Source organism: Colossoma macropomum, unplaced genomic scaffold, assembly GCF_904425465.1.
Source record: "Colossoma macropomum unplaced genomic scaffold, Colossoma_macropomum, whole genome shotgun sequence".
Lineage (NCBI taxonomy): Eukaryota > Metazoa > Chordata > Actinopteri > Characiformes > Serrasalmidae > Colossoma > Colossoma macropomum.
The window spans coordinates 681,993-694,501 of NW_023494810.1; the positions used below are offsets into that span (position 1 = coordinate 681,993).

The 12,509-nt window shown below is 38.5% G+C and overlaps 1 protein-coding gene across 1 annotated transcript in view; it reads left to right on the forward strand.

Annotated features, from left to right (window-relative positions):
- Positions 1–3,589: 3,589 nt before the first annotated feature.
- Positions 3,590–12,509, forward strand: part of ephb2b (eph receptor B2b) — a 279,294-nt gene continuing 270,374 nt past the window's right edge. The window contains exon 1 of the mRNA XM_036559359.1: positions 3,590–3,757. Coding sequence (XP_036415252.1) covers positions 3,706–3,757 — 52 coding nt within the window. The 5' untranslated portion in view covers positions 3,590–3,705. The remainder of the gene's footprint in view (positions 3,758–12,509) is intronic.

Below are 12,509 nucleotides of genomic sequence, written 5' to 3' on the forward strand. Positions count from 1 at the left end.
CAAAATTCTGTTTGTGGCTTGGCACACGATGGCACATAAATTCAGTCGTCATATTCTCACGAACCAAAAAATGACAATCTGAATTGCTTCTCCATCAGCGTTCACTTTGCAGCGCTTTCTACCTCATTCCTTCTCTGTTCTCCTCCCCGTCGAATCCAGAAGACCTGAGTTATACGAAAATAGCGCCACTCCTGCCAGCAACCTGACTTTTAACTCGATTGTGCCAGTGTGGGGCTTAAGCGAGCCGCTTTTAAGTGAGTGGAGGTGATTAACCGCGGCTTGTTTTCAGGTCACATTCCAATTTTAGCGTAAATCCATCCCATGAAAAAGATTTCATGTAGCTGGGAGTTGTCTTTGTGATTCGGGAAAAATTGCTGCTTTATTGTCTTTTTTGGATTGGGATCTTTCGGAATATCATTATTCTTCAATATGAAGCTGCATTCATTTTCAAAGCACCATGTCTGTGTTTAGTGGCTGAACGCTGACAGCAGAAACAGGCCTGTTTGAATTCAATACAGGCTCAAAGTGAGTTATGCTATAATCTAAGGCTCTTTGTGCTCAATTACGCTGCAATCTGATCACAAGTAGAGTGAGGGTGGGTAATATAACTATATGTAACTTTTATTGCAATAAATTACACGATGATTTGCTTTTCTGAGTCTATCATGGTATCATCAGTACATCTAGAAGAGTAAACAACTTAGTTCATCATAAAAAAGACAAGACAGACCCAGCGAACAACAACAACTACGGGTGTTTAAACTACATAGTACCTGCAGGTATCTGATTGGATGTCAGTCCATTACGACGTCGTCTTATTTTACTAATTTAACTTAGTTCTTTTCCAACTTTATCTCAGTTTTCTGAAAACCTACATATCATGATAGATATTGTGTATCGTGAAAAAAAGTATCGTGATGTTGCTGTAATCGCCCACCGGTGAGGCAGTGAGGTGAATAAAGGCATGTTATGTCTACCTTGAAAATCAGTCTTGAAAGGCAAAGAGAGAAACAACGGCCACATTGAGAGCAGATCTGCTCAGAAGTGACGTGACGGCTCACCGTAAGTGCTACCAAGTGGCCTGTTTTGATAGCATGTGGAACTTATTCGCCAAATTCCACCAGATACTTATTCGCTTACTTTGGTCTAAGCAGGAAAGTCTGTTTTACGACCAAACTGCATAACGTTAAACACAAGCCATGTGTGGTACGATTCCAGTTACGGTCACCTGGGGCCAGGTATCCATTGCACCCCTCTTTGGATCTGCCCAGTGAGTGTACTTCTCTCGAGAAATGAAAATAGTGATTGGTGCTACACTGTTATTGACTCACAAGCATATTGGCTTTCATCGGAAATTATACTGCAGGCTATTGCTTCCTCTTTTAGATTCCGTCCGATATGATTATCAGTTAGAGGTGGAGAGAACTGTTTTTAGAAAAGAAAAAGAGAAAAAAAAACACTAAACATATAAGGTCTGTTAATATACATTATAATAACAGTACAAAGGCGACCTGCACTGCTTGCCAAGAAATGATGTTTGCATTGGAAGAGGTGATTTGGAAAATAACATGCTTCATTCATCAGAAGGCTGCTTTGAGCTTTTTTCAAGCACCCAATGGCACAAAGAAGGCTTATTATGGTATTTAATCTATTTGGAAAATGCCTTCCTCTTCATCTTCAGCCCAAAAGCTTGATATCAGGAGCGAAAAGCTTTCTGATTTTCGCTTTCGGACCTATTTGTTAGCGGAAGTAAAGAGGCCTTGTGTGCAAAGCCAAAGCAATCTATGTACATGTAGCTACATTACACATGCAAATAGGCTACTTTTAAGGACAATAATACAACAAATAAATAACAGCTATTCATATTTATTTTCTTATAATTAAGGCTAATTCACTTTTCCACTGGTGTACTTTCAGAGACAGACAACATATTGTGTTAATAACCAGGGAGGTTATAAATTAAGAATCCATTGTAAATCACTGCATAGTACATGTGGAGGACTTCATTGAAATGCACTGGAAAAAATGTAACCTGACCAGTTTTAAGCTGATGGAGAAAAGAAGCGTCCTCATGTCTGGAACTTGAGAGACTTACGTACACAATCAAAAAGAAAAGTAATACGTTTCATAAGATCTGGGGATTATAAGGTTTTATTAGTTTCCCAAAGGAAGCAGATTTAGTATCCCAGGTACCTTCTGTCAACTCTGCATTTATGTGTACCTCATGTGGATATTTGCAACATAATTTAAACACATGTGTGTGTGTGTGTGTGTGTGTGTGTATATATATATATATATATATATATATATATATATATATATATATATATATATATATATATACACAAAACATTGAGTTTCCAAAATGGTAACTTAACAGGAGAAAGAAAAAACATACTTTACTTTTAATGTAAGTCAATGGAACCAGATATTTTTCCAAGTCATTTTGGGTCGTTTCTTTTGGTCCATTCATCATGAAATTTACACACAATGTAAAGAGAAACAGGCATTTTCAAATTATGTCAAAAACTGGAAAATGACAAAAATGGAGATACAAGGTTTTCTTCTGATTATATATATATATATATATATATATATATATATATATATATATATATATATATATGTATATGTGTGTGTGTGTGTGTGTGTAGATATATATTCAGTTATTTTGTATAGGTGAATGGGTGTCTATTAAGAGTTATATATATAACATAATTGGAATTCAAAACAAGGAATACGAGAACACACACACACACATATATATATATATATATATATATATATATGTGTGTGTGTGTGTGTGTGTGTGTGTGTGTGTGTGTGTGTGTTCTCGTATTCCTTGTTTTGAATTCCAGTTATGTTGTGTAAAAAAAAAATAAATGAATATGAATAAAAAAAAAGGAACAGGAACTTGCTTATTAGTTTAAGGCAGGCATTTCGTTCATATTCAAATAAGCCTTAGTTTTCCTACCCCAGCCAGCTTTTTCCCCTTAAGTGAAATTACATCTACAGTAATGATCATTTCACCTTCTTTCTACACACACGCTGCGTTCGTCTCCTCATCAATGCAAAAAAGCATCGAAACTGCTGAACACCTTCCACACGCACTACAGTCCACAGTGGCACCAAGTTTGAAGAGTTAGTGAAGTTTGTCTTACCTGGACGAATCTTTGTTATTCCCTAGAAAAATAAACACCATCCGTTTCATTTCATTCATTTCCAGACGTTTCCTGAGGATCCGAACCCCGAATCACTTTGTAATAAATCTAACATTTTTTGCCAGACATCCACACAGATTGAAGCTAAATACTAAGTCTGCGCTCTTGATTGACAGCAGGGAAAGGGGAAAAAAGGAGAGCAGGGTGGGCTTGGATCCGTCTTTTGTGAATGCGAGTTCAATAAACGCACAGTTTACATTATTATCACTGAAAACGCTGCATGTTCAGGATGACGTGATCAGTAATCCCCGCTCGTCTGAGTAGGTATTTGTAATGCTGTGATGACTAACGCTACAACCCCACTCTCACCCCCGCGTCTGCAGAACTTGGTATCGTCCAAACCGTAGTTGAATGTTTAGCATCGTGTCCGTTCCACTGAACGGGGAAAGTGTGCCGGTCCGCCAGTGGCTCTCAATGGCTTTCAGGGCTGGTTTTCTTTGAATTTCTGGACTTTTCTACACAATTTGCACCCCGAAAACCAGCTATGGAAATCCTATGGATTGTATGGATACTCCCTTCCGCTCTGGCTCTTGAAGGTAAGGCGCTGTTTTTGCCCTCTGCTTTCTGATTGAGCAACAGCATCTTGTGGAGAGTTGCTGGCTCGCTGGTGGCTGGTTGATGTGAACATCGCGTTCGGGTACAAAAATCGCAAATTAACGCATTTTAAACCCTCATGAGGCCATAAATAAGAAGAAGTGAGCAGAATTAGCTCCGAGCGCGGGTTCTGCTGTTACAAAATCGTTGCAGGTAACGTTAAAACAGGCTGTGTGTTTTGTTTCATTCACCTTTCAGCGTTTCAGTGTTTCACTGAGGCACATTTTGTATCGACCGCTTCACTTCAGCGGGTTTTAGTCAGGATTTACGTACTAAACGCGGACTGAACGAACAACTCTGGGGGTTTTCTCTTCATCTCAGCTGTGCTGAGCGCGTACAGAGTAATGATAGAGGGCTGTGTTGGAATTAAACCCTTTTCTGAAGGGTAGACCAGTGTGTGCTGTGCCCGGTGTTTCAGTCCCCACTGCTCCCACTGTACAACAGAGCTGCTGATGCTCTGCTGCACAATGAATCACCTCAAAGCCTCAAAGCCTGGAGTTCAAATCAGCAGCACCAGTTCAGCTCAGTCTAAATTCAGTTTGCATTGAGAAAAATGCCCAGCAGGTAAGGAAAGGGGCCTGGACCTGTGGGGGGTATTTGACCTGCCGTTCGTCCCCACATCCACACGATTCCATCACTTTTAAACGGGATAAAAAAAGACCTTTCTGGTTGCTTTTTAATTTTGTCAGTGGATCACATTGAAAAGCATGACATTTTCCTGAAACGCTACACAAAGTCTGTACCTGTGCTGGACAGAGGAGGGAGGTGTGAAGAAGTGAGGTGATGTCAACATTTTTTGGGCTGAAGTTTTGGGCCTTGGCTCATATCTGCGCTGTGAACAGTACAGCACTGGGAGAAGGCGGGAGGGCCGAGTCTGCTGTGGTGGACTTTTCTTCCTCTTCTTCTTCATCTTTTTTAATTCTGCTGTATTTTTACTGTGACAGAGCAAAACACACCATATTTGCCCCTAACGCTGTTTATAAGAACTGCTAAATAGTTATACTTGACTTTGGGTTTTTCGAACAGCTCAAGCACTTTTGAGTAGAACTTCATTATTTGGAAAGAGGGCACAGCGTTTTGTCTCTGCTGAAAAACCCTTGAGCGCCTCTTGAAAGGCTAGTGAGGACTTTTTAAGGAGTTCAAATCTAGTGCAGATTGCCATGCCAACATGAAGAAGAATGATAACAAGATATTTCATTTATTTTATTTATTTTGGCTGAAAAAAATACTATTAATGATAATATGAATCTGTTATGTATTAATTTCTAAAAGCTGGACTTGAATAAAAATGAGCTGGTTGTGTTATAGCAGTGGAGTCATGGTCAGCGCTGGAGAAAGATTAGATTTATTTGCATGTATTTTTTAAGGCCTCCAGAAAGGCTGTCTGAGGCAGCAGCATGAGGCCTTAGTACGAAGCAATTTGTCATGATTTTGTTGATTGTAGGGTCTTTTAAACCTTTATTTATTTCAGATTAAAATGCAAAAATTATAAATGTAAGATATATGTATATATATATATATTTGTGGCCACCTGTAATAAAAATTCTTTTCAATGTATCTTTTAAAAATATATTTCTTTTCTCCATCCTTTTGTATTGCTTGTAAATGGAATGTTCTATTTATTTATCTTTTTTCCGTATTTTTTATTTCCCTTTTATTTCTCACAGTTCCCTTGTGATTGATATATACATATATTAATATATAATATGTATATATAAATCATATAAATATATATTATACACACACTCACACAAAATAACCAAATATTTGCAAATTCTGTAACTGAGATTTTCTCTCTTTCGCCACATTCGCGATGCTGGGCGGTGTTTTTCTTCTGCTCTGCGTCGTCCTAGCTTATTCCGACCAATGATTTTGAAGCGTTGCGCTGACGTATGAAAATTTAAGAGTTGAAAAAGAGGTCACAGTCGCTTCAGCCTTAGGAAAGAAGAAAAAACACAGGGATCCAGCACTTAAGACGGAGGACTGGAGTAGATTTGCTATCACTTTAAGCCAAGTATTACTGGTTACTACTGTAAATGATCATTAAAAGAGAAAAAAAGTCATTCAGATGTGTTTGTGTACATGAAACTGGGGACGAGACCCAGAGAAAGACTCTTGTGTCTTTTTAAATGCCGATGCTTTGTTAAAATGGCGAATATGTTTATGGGCACAATAACATTTTATGTTACAGGAAAACTTACAGACTAATCATAAAAGCCTCAGACTGATTTATATGCTTATTATGGGTTTGATGTTGTCCTGACGTTACAGACCGCCACTCCTCTAAAGCCTGAGAATCCAGCAGAGCACACGGCGAAGAGTAGAAGGCTTTTATTTAAAATCTTTTTTAAGGTCTTTTGGGCTCAAGACGTAGACGATAAGTTAATATTGTCTGTTTTTTCGGCTTTTCTCTCTTTTGGGTTCTGTCTTATAAAGTAGCTGCAGCAGAGGTCACTCTGTATATTACATTTTCGGGCCTTGGATAAAAGAATATCTGGAAAAACTGCTGATATTTGACTTTACTAATCAGATATATATGTGCTATAGATTAGATACATACTTAAAACAATATTGATGCAAATTCTAGTTGAATTAGAATTTGGTCTAATTTATTTTGTAACAATAAAAGAGAGCATTTTGTGGCTCTTAATTTCTCAAAAATATCTCCAATGAGGCCTAAATTTTGCACTAATTTTAAGTGACTTGTCTCTTAAAATCAGTCAGATTTGGCTATAATATTGTCTTTTAATGACTGTCATGTTCCAAATGTTTCTAAAGGAATGAGAAAGCACCGCTTATGTGTCTAAATACAAAGTAATCTCCAGAAAGCATCACAGTTTTGGCTGTTTATGTGTATTTTTATTTATAATCTCTCTGTTCCATTCATAAAGCTACAGCGGAGATTTATTTTGTTTACTGCGCCAGAGAAATGTGGGACAGTAGTCGTAGGAAAGACTTTGTCCCTTTTATATCCTCACCGTTGCACTTGAGTTACACTGATGGAGCAATGCTTTCATTTTGGTCGTCTCGTCTCGAGCCCACGTCTTATGATGTTTACTGATGTTGTCTCCAAAATGATTCTATCTGTAGGAGCACGGGCTGGTCGTAAATGAGTCATAGCCTACAGTTTGAGTCATGATCTAAAGCAAAGCATGTACAGTCCTTTGGAAATGTCCAGAGGCTTGAAGGTTTAAGTCATAAAACATCAACAAAAAAAGCTATAGGGATGCTGAGGCCTAGTCTTTTCCCTGTAATGTTTGCTTCATTGAAAATTCTCTTGGCAGCAGTAAAATATGTAGAAAAACTTTTCTGCTTCTCAGATGAAACAGTAAAACGCTTTTGTATATTTAAAATAGCGGATCATTTAATTCCATAATGCCATAACAGTCGTTTACTGCTTAATGCCTCTTTTGTATATAAACATGATCTGCGTTTGCGGCCGTATTTAGTCACATTCAAGTGTCATAACCTTTCAGTTACACAGAATTCTACACATTCCCATTCTACGCAAAACCACAGTGGGCCATTTATTTATTTACGATGCGTTTCGAGGCGCAGCTTTATGATCTATTTCTATAATGCTGTGTGAGAGCGAGGGATGATTAAAGCTATTGTTTGTTAACGTAGCTGTTTTCGGCCAGATATCAACACTTCCGTTCCGAAATGCCTGCCAAGTTTGAATAATCTGCTTTCAGATGTAAATGCAAGGCAGCCTACTTCCAGCCATACTCGGAGTGTGGGCTGCCTACACATTGCATTACAGTTTTTTGGAAGGGTAACAAAAGGCCGAGGGCTGTGTGTGCGTGGAGGGGGTTGGTTTCTGAAACGGGATTAGATAAAGGTAAAAAACGGGCGGTCGCTCACAATCCTGTGTTTTCTCAGTCGGCCGAACGAGCAGATGCGGCGTGCTCGTCTGCCAGCCTCCGCAGAGCCTCCACAGAGCCTCCACAGTGGCTTTCACAAAGAATCCGCTCCCATTCAGCCCCCTAATCCACGCTGCCCGGGGCTCGGCCATTGTCACTTTGCATGCAAAATTTCAATTAGTGCTGGTACCAGTTGTTTCTCTGGCGAGCGAGTGTCCAGTTTCGGAGGGACGCTCATAGGCCACCTTGGCCAGGCAGTAAATTTGGGATTGTGGACGGACTTATGGGAAGGACGCCGTTTCTGTGACGACGTGGCCTCTGTTTCCACGCTCAAAAAATGAACCAAGGGGGTCGTTTGACTTACAAACGAACATTAATTGCTGCTGCATTTTATGTTGAGACAACAAAGTCTGTATATGCTGACTGTGCTGTATTGGATTGAATGGCTTAGTCAAATTAGGTTTATAGAGCGATTTTGCACAGTTTAGCGTCTCTTCTGGCTCGTATTTACTTGTTTTTTTAGACTGTATCAGAGAATTATCTGCTGTTTAGGCTATTTTAGCCAAACTAGTCAGAGTGCACATTTGCTGAAAAGTGTATCTTATGCCCAGTAGGGGGCGATAATAAATATTGCATGTCTTTGAAAGGGAAATATATTTTTTTTTCTTCGAAATGTCTGTGTTGCTCTGTTATTGAGATCAGAACGGTGGTGGTGACGGGAACCAGTGAGTATGATGTCTACATGTCTACAATGCAAATGTAGCTATTTTATTTACTATCCAAAATGACCAGTAAACCTAAATGTGTCTTCAGAGATTGTATATATAATATTGATGATGGTAAAATAGTTGGAAATCTGGGGTGGGGGGGGGGTGGGGGGGATAATATATAAAATATAAAAAAAGCCTAAAGCTTTTCATCAAACTATAGGAAAAGAATGTCTCCGGCCTCAGACAGTGCATTTGTACCATTTAAAGTGTAATAGGTTTCTGTGGGGGAGCTTTCAGAGGCAGTGAACCCTTCAGACGTCTGGTTCCTATCACCACCACTGTGAAGAATTCTGTAAATTTCTCCAGAGCATTTCACATCAGACCACTCTGAATGACTCAGTTTACATCTTATTGATTTTAAATGTCCAGAAATTTTGAAAAATTCTCAAATTTTGAAAAAGGCTCATTCTCAACAGCCTTACAAAGCACATCAGGATCAAAAGCGACATTACGTCCGTTACGTTTTAAAATTTGGGCATAGCTTTGATAATAAAGCTGTTTCAGCATCTTTCGTCGCTCTCAGCCTCGTTCATACAACCTCCTACACTAGTAACATAACCTGCAATTATTTCGTGGCGAAACGTTATCTTTGAGCGTAATAAAAGGCCACGTCGGTCAGGTCCAGACAGTTCACCCAGCGGTGTGTGTGAATGAAAACGTAAAGGGAGTTTCCCGGCTAGATCAGACGCTGCGTACCACATTCCTGCCCTCTGCAGTGATATCACCGAGCGAGCCACACGCACACCCCTGCTGAGACCACCGTAATCGATCTCCCTTCAAAGCCCAGCCTGGGCCTTTTTTATGAATCATACAGAGAGCGCCTTCATAAACATGCGCTGTTTGCTAAAACGGCACACGTGCGTACTCTGAGGATGCTCGCTGGTTCTCGGGTTTTTTTGATGTGGAAGTGAAAAAAGCCTTTAATCGCATTGGAGTGCGTTTCGTAAGTTTACTCAAAGCTTTATTATTTGACTTTGGGCGAGGAGCGTCGTGTTGGCCTTGATGTCCAGGCTGCAGTACCAGTGCGGTCGGTTTTCTTCTGTAACGGAGCAGCAAGGCCTTTTCGCATGGACTCGTTTATCATTTCTTAAAAAGACTTACTTATATAACCGTCTGTGGAGAACTGCAGAACGTTCAGATAGGCCACCCCTATAGGGCTGCACAATACATCGTGTGGTGGTCATTATCACAGTGTCCACTTTTGCAGTACTGTATTGCAGAATGCTTAAGTATGCAAATGAGGCCTCTAATCAATCACAAAATTGTTTGCTGTGTGTTGATCAATCACAGTTCAGGAGGCTCCAGGTTAGGATGCACAGTGATAATTAAATCGTATTGGTGTTTGCAAATGATTTCTGAAAAAAAAAATCAGTATTGGACAGATGTTTTGATTAGAACGACATTTCAAAGTTATATTTGATGATATATTTACAGTTCTCTGAAAGGCAGAATGTTTAGGTGCTGGGCTGCTGAGCTAAAATGTCCACATTTTATTCAATTTACTCCATTTGCAACACTATAGAGTAAATATTATATTTCACTGTAATGCTAATCCTGGCAAATGTGGTCCTAATTTTTAAATTCTATAAATGTAGAATGGATGCATTTTACTAAATTTTACTGAATTTTTACTAAACTTCAGTCTCAAAGTAAAAGAAATATTTTAAAAAATCAATTAAGTATTCAGACCATAGATATTTACATGGATTGTGTTATGATCTATTTAAAAGCAAAGCAGTATTTGAGATAGTAATAAAATAAATATATGCAAAATCATTATTAATAGGGTTCTTTCTGTTGGAGTGTGTCCATCCCAAACCCTAAGCCTGAAATTCTAACTTGTGAAAATAATACTTCCATTTTTTTTTGTTGTTGTTGTTTTCAGATTTTTAGATCCCATTGTTTTGAAGTAAATGTGTCCCAAAGTCTGGAACATATTATAACCCAAAGAATTGTCATATTTTTTTGCAATTACTCAAATTTATGTTTAAATAAAAATATAGTGACTTTATGTATGTACAACTGTTCAGCTGTGTTTGCTAGTCATGTACTGGTTGACATTTGTTAGTTATTTAAAATTGTCAGTACCGAAATATTTGGCAAAGTTTTGGTAGTGTTATGATTTTTTTTTTGGCAAAATGAAATTTTTAATCATTCGTTTTAATAAAATAAACATAATTAAGGCCATTCACACTTAAGGGTCACTCAAAGCAAAAAGTCACGTTAACTAAAAGTCCACATTAAGTTTTAAACTCTGGCTTTGAACATATTTGGTACAATGATCTACAGAAATGTATCAGCTGTGGCATATATGTTTATGAAAAAATCAGATCTGCATCAGCTCAGGATTCCCACATCAGTACAACAAGAGTGAATTATTGTGGTCAAAGCAATGCAGTCCTCTTTAACCATCTCTCCTTATTGACTCACCAGTGTATTTTTCATAAACTGCAAAGTGTATCACAGATGGAAAATGTAGCTAATCATCATCATTACTTTTATTTATTTAGCACTTTTACAGTCGTAGAACATGAACACATTAAACAGTCGGTACACAGTTAACAGCTAAAAATACAAAAAGACAAGACGCATAATGATAGCATAGTGACAACAAATACGCCTTCAACAGAGATTTAAGCTAAATTAGTCAGTGGTGGACAAAGTACACAAACCATGTACCTGAATTAAAGTAGAGATACCCAAGGTAAAATATTACTCCAGTAAAAGTAGAAGTTCCTCCCTTTAGACCTCCACTTGAGTAAAAGTACAAAAGTATTCACCTTTAAATGTACTTAAGTATCAAAAGTAAAAGTACTAAAAGATTAATTAATTTAATGCAACTTAGTTACAAGTTTAAGTTTAATAAAAGCTTTAAACTCAGATTCACAAATGAGTTTCCTTTACTAAACTGCATCTGTAGGTCTCTGTTCATAAACATAAACTAGCCAAAACTAATTTACTATAAAATGAAATCGTGTTTGTATAAATTCAGAATAAAGACACGTCAGTCACAACTGCATATGAGTACATATTTCTATATTGTGGTCTGTTTACACAAAGTTAGGTTAGTTCATCATTTATGTTGAATAGACTCTCCCAAACTTTTACGCTGCTGCACTGATGTTGAACCGTGTGCTGCACTGGGTCGGTATGACCAACAGGTCAAAACAAGCTCAAAACAAAGTGACCGCTGTGCCCTGATTGGTGTTCTTGCTTCACGCTTCTCTCGTTTTGACATGTTACATTTTTATGCACACATAAACCAAAAGGAGCGACAGATTTCTCATAATGTAGTGGAGTGAAAGTGAAAAGTTGCCCAAAATGGAAAAACTTCAGTAAAGTACAGATACATGAAAAAACTACTTAAGTACAGAAACGAATTACATTTACTTCATTACTGTCCACCACTGAAATTAGTCGATCATAAGGTCAGCCAAGTAAACAGGAGCCAATTTCAGTACCAGCATCCAGTCCTAATTCAGAATCCTGAGCTCCTCAGAGAAGCTTCATCAGCTTCAGACATCATCAGCGCGACCGCTGGGTGGCTGGAATCAGGGCTGTTCTGTTGTGAACCCTAAGTTTGCCTGATGATATTAGCAGGCAGTGCTTTGCAGGTTAGGAACAGTGATTGCTTTCACATGGCTCTGTGTTCCCCTCGCCAGCTCGGTAGCCGTTCAGTGCAGAAGAAAAATATTAGCACAGTTTGGTTAATTCAGATTTAGATAACGAAAATGGCACAGGACCGAAAAAGGAAAGCACTTGTGACAGACGTAATGACACGGCTTTTTCGTTGGACGTCCATTTTGTGAAATTGTGAGCTTAGACTCAAAACAGCTTGAGCTGAAAGGGCTGTATCCATTACCGCTCAGGAATGGGGTAGAATTTCTGCCATAAACTAGCTTTGTGTTCAGCTGGAACCGGTGAGGAGGGGACAGTCGAGACCTCCATGTTACAGAAAATTGTGTTTTGCTTTTTATAAGCAAGCTAAGGATCTGTTGAAGGTGGAGTTGGGGGCCTGTGGGATTTAGGTGTCTTGTTTCTTTCCTAAAATAGTTAAATGA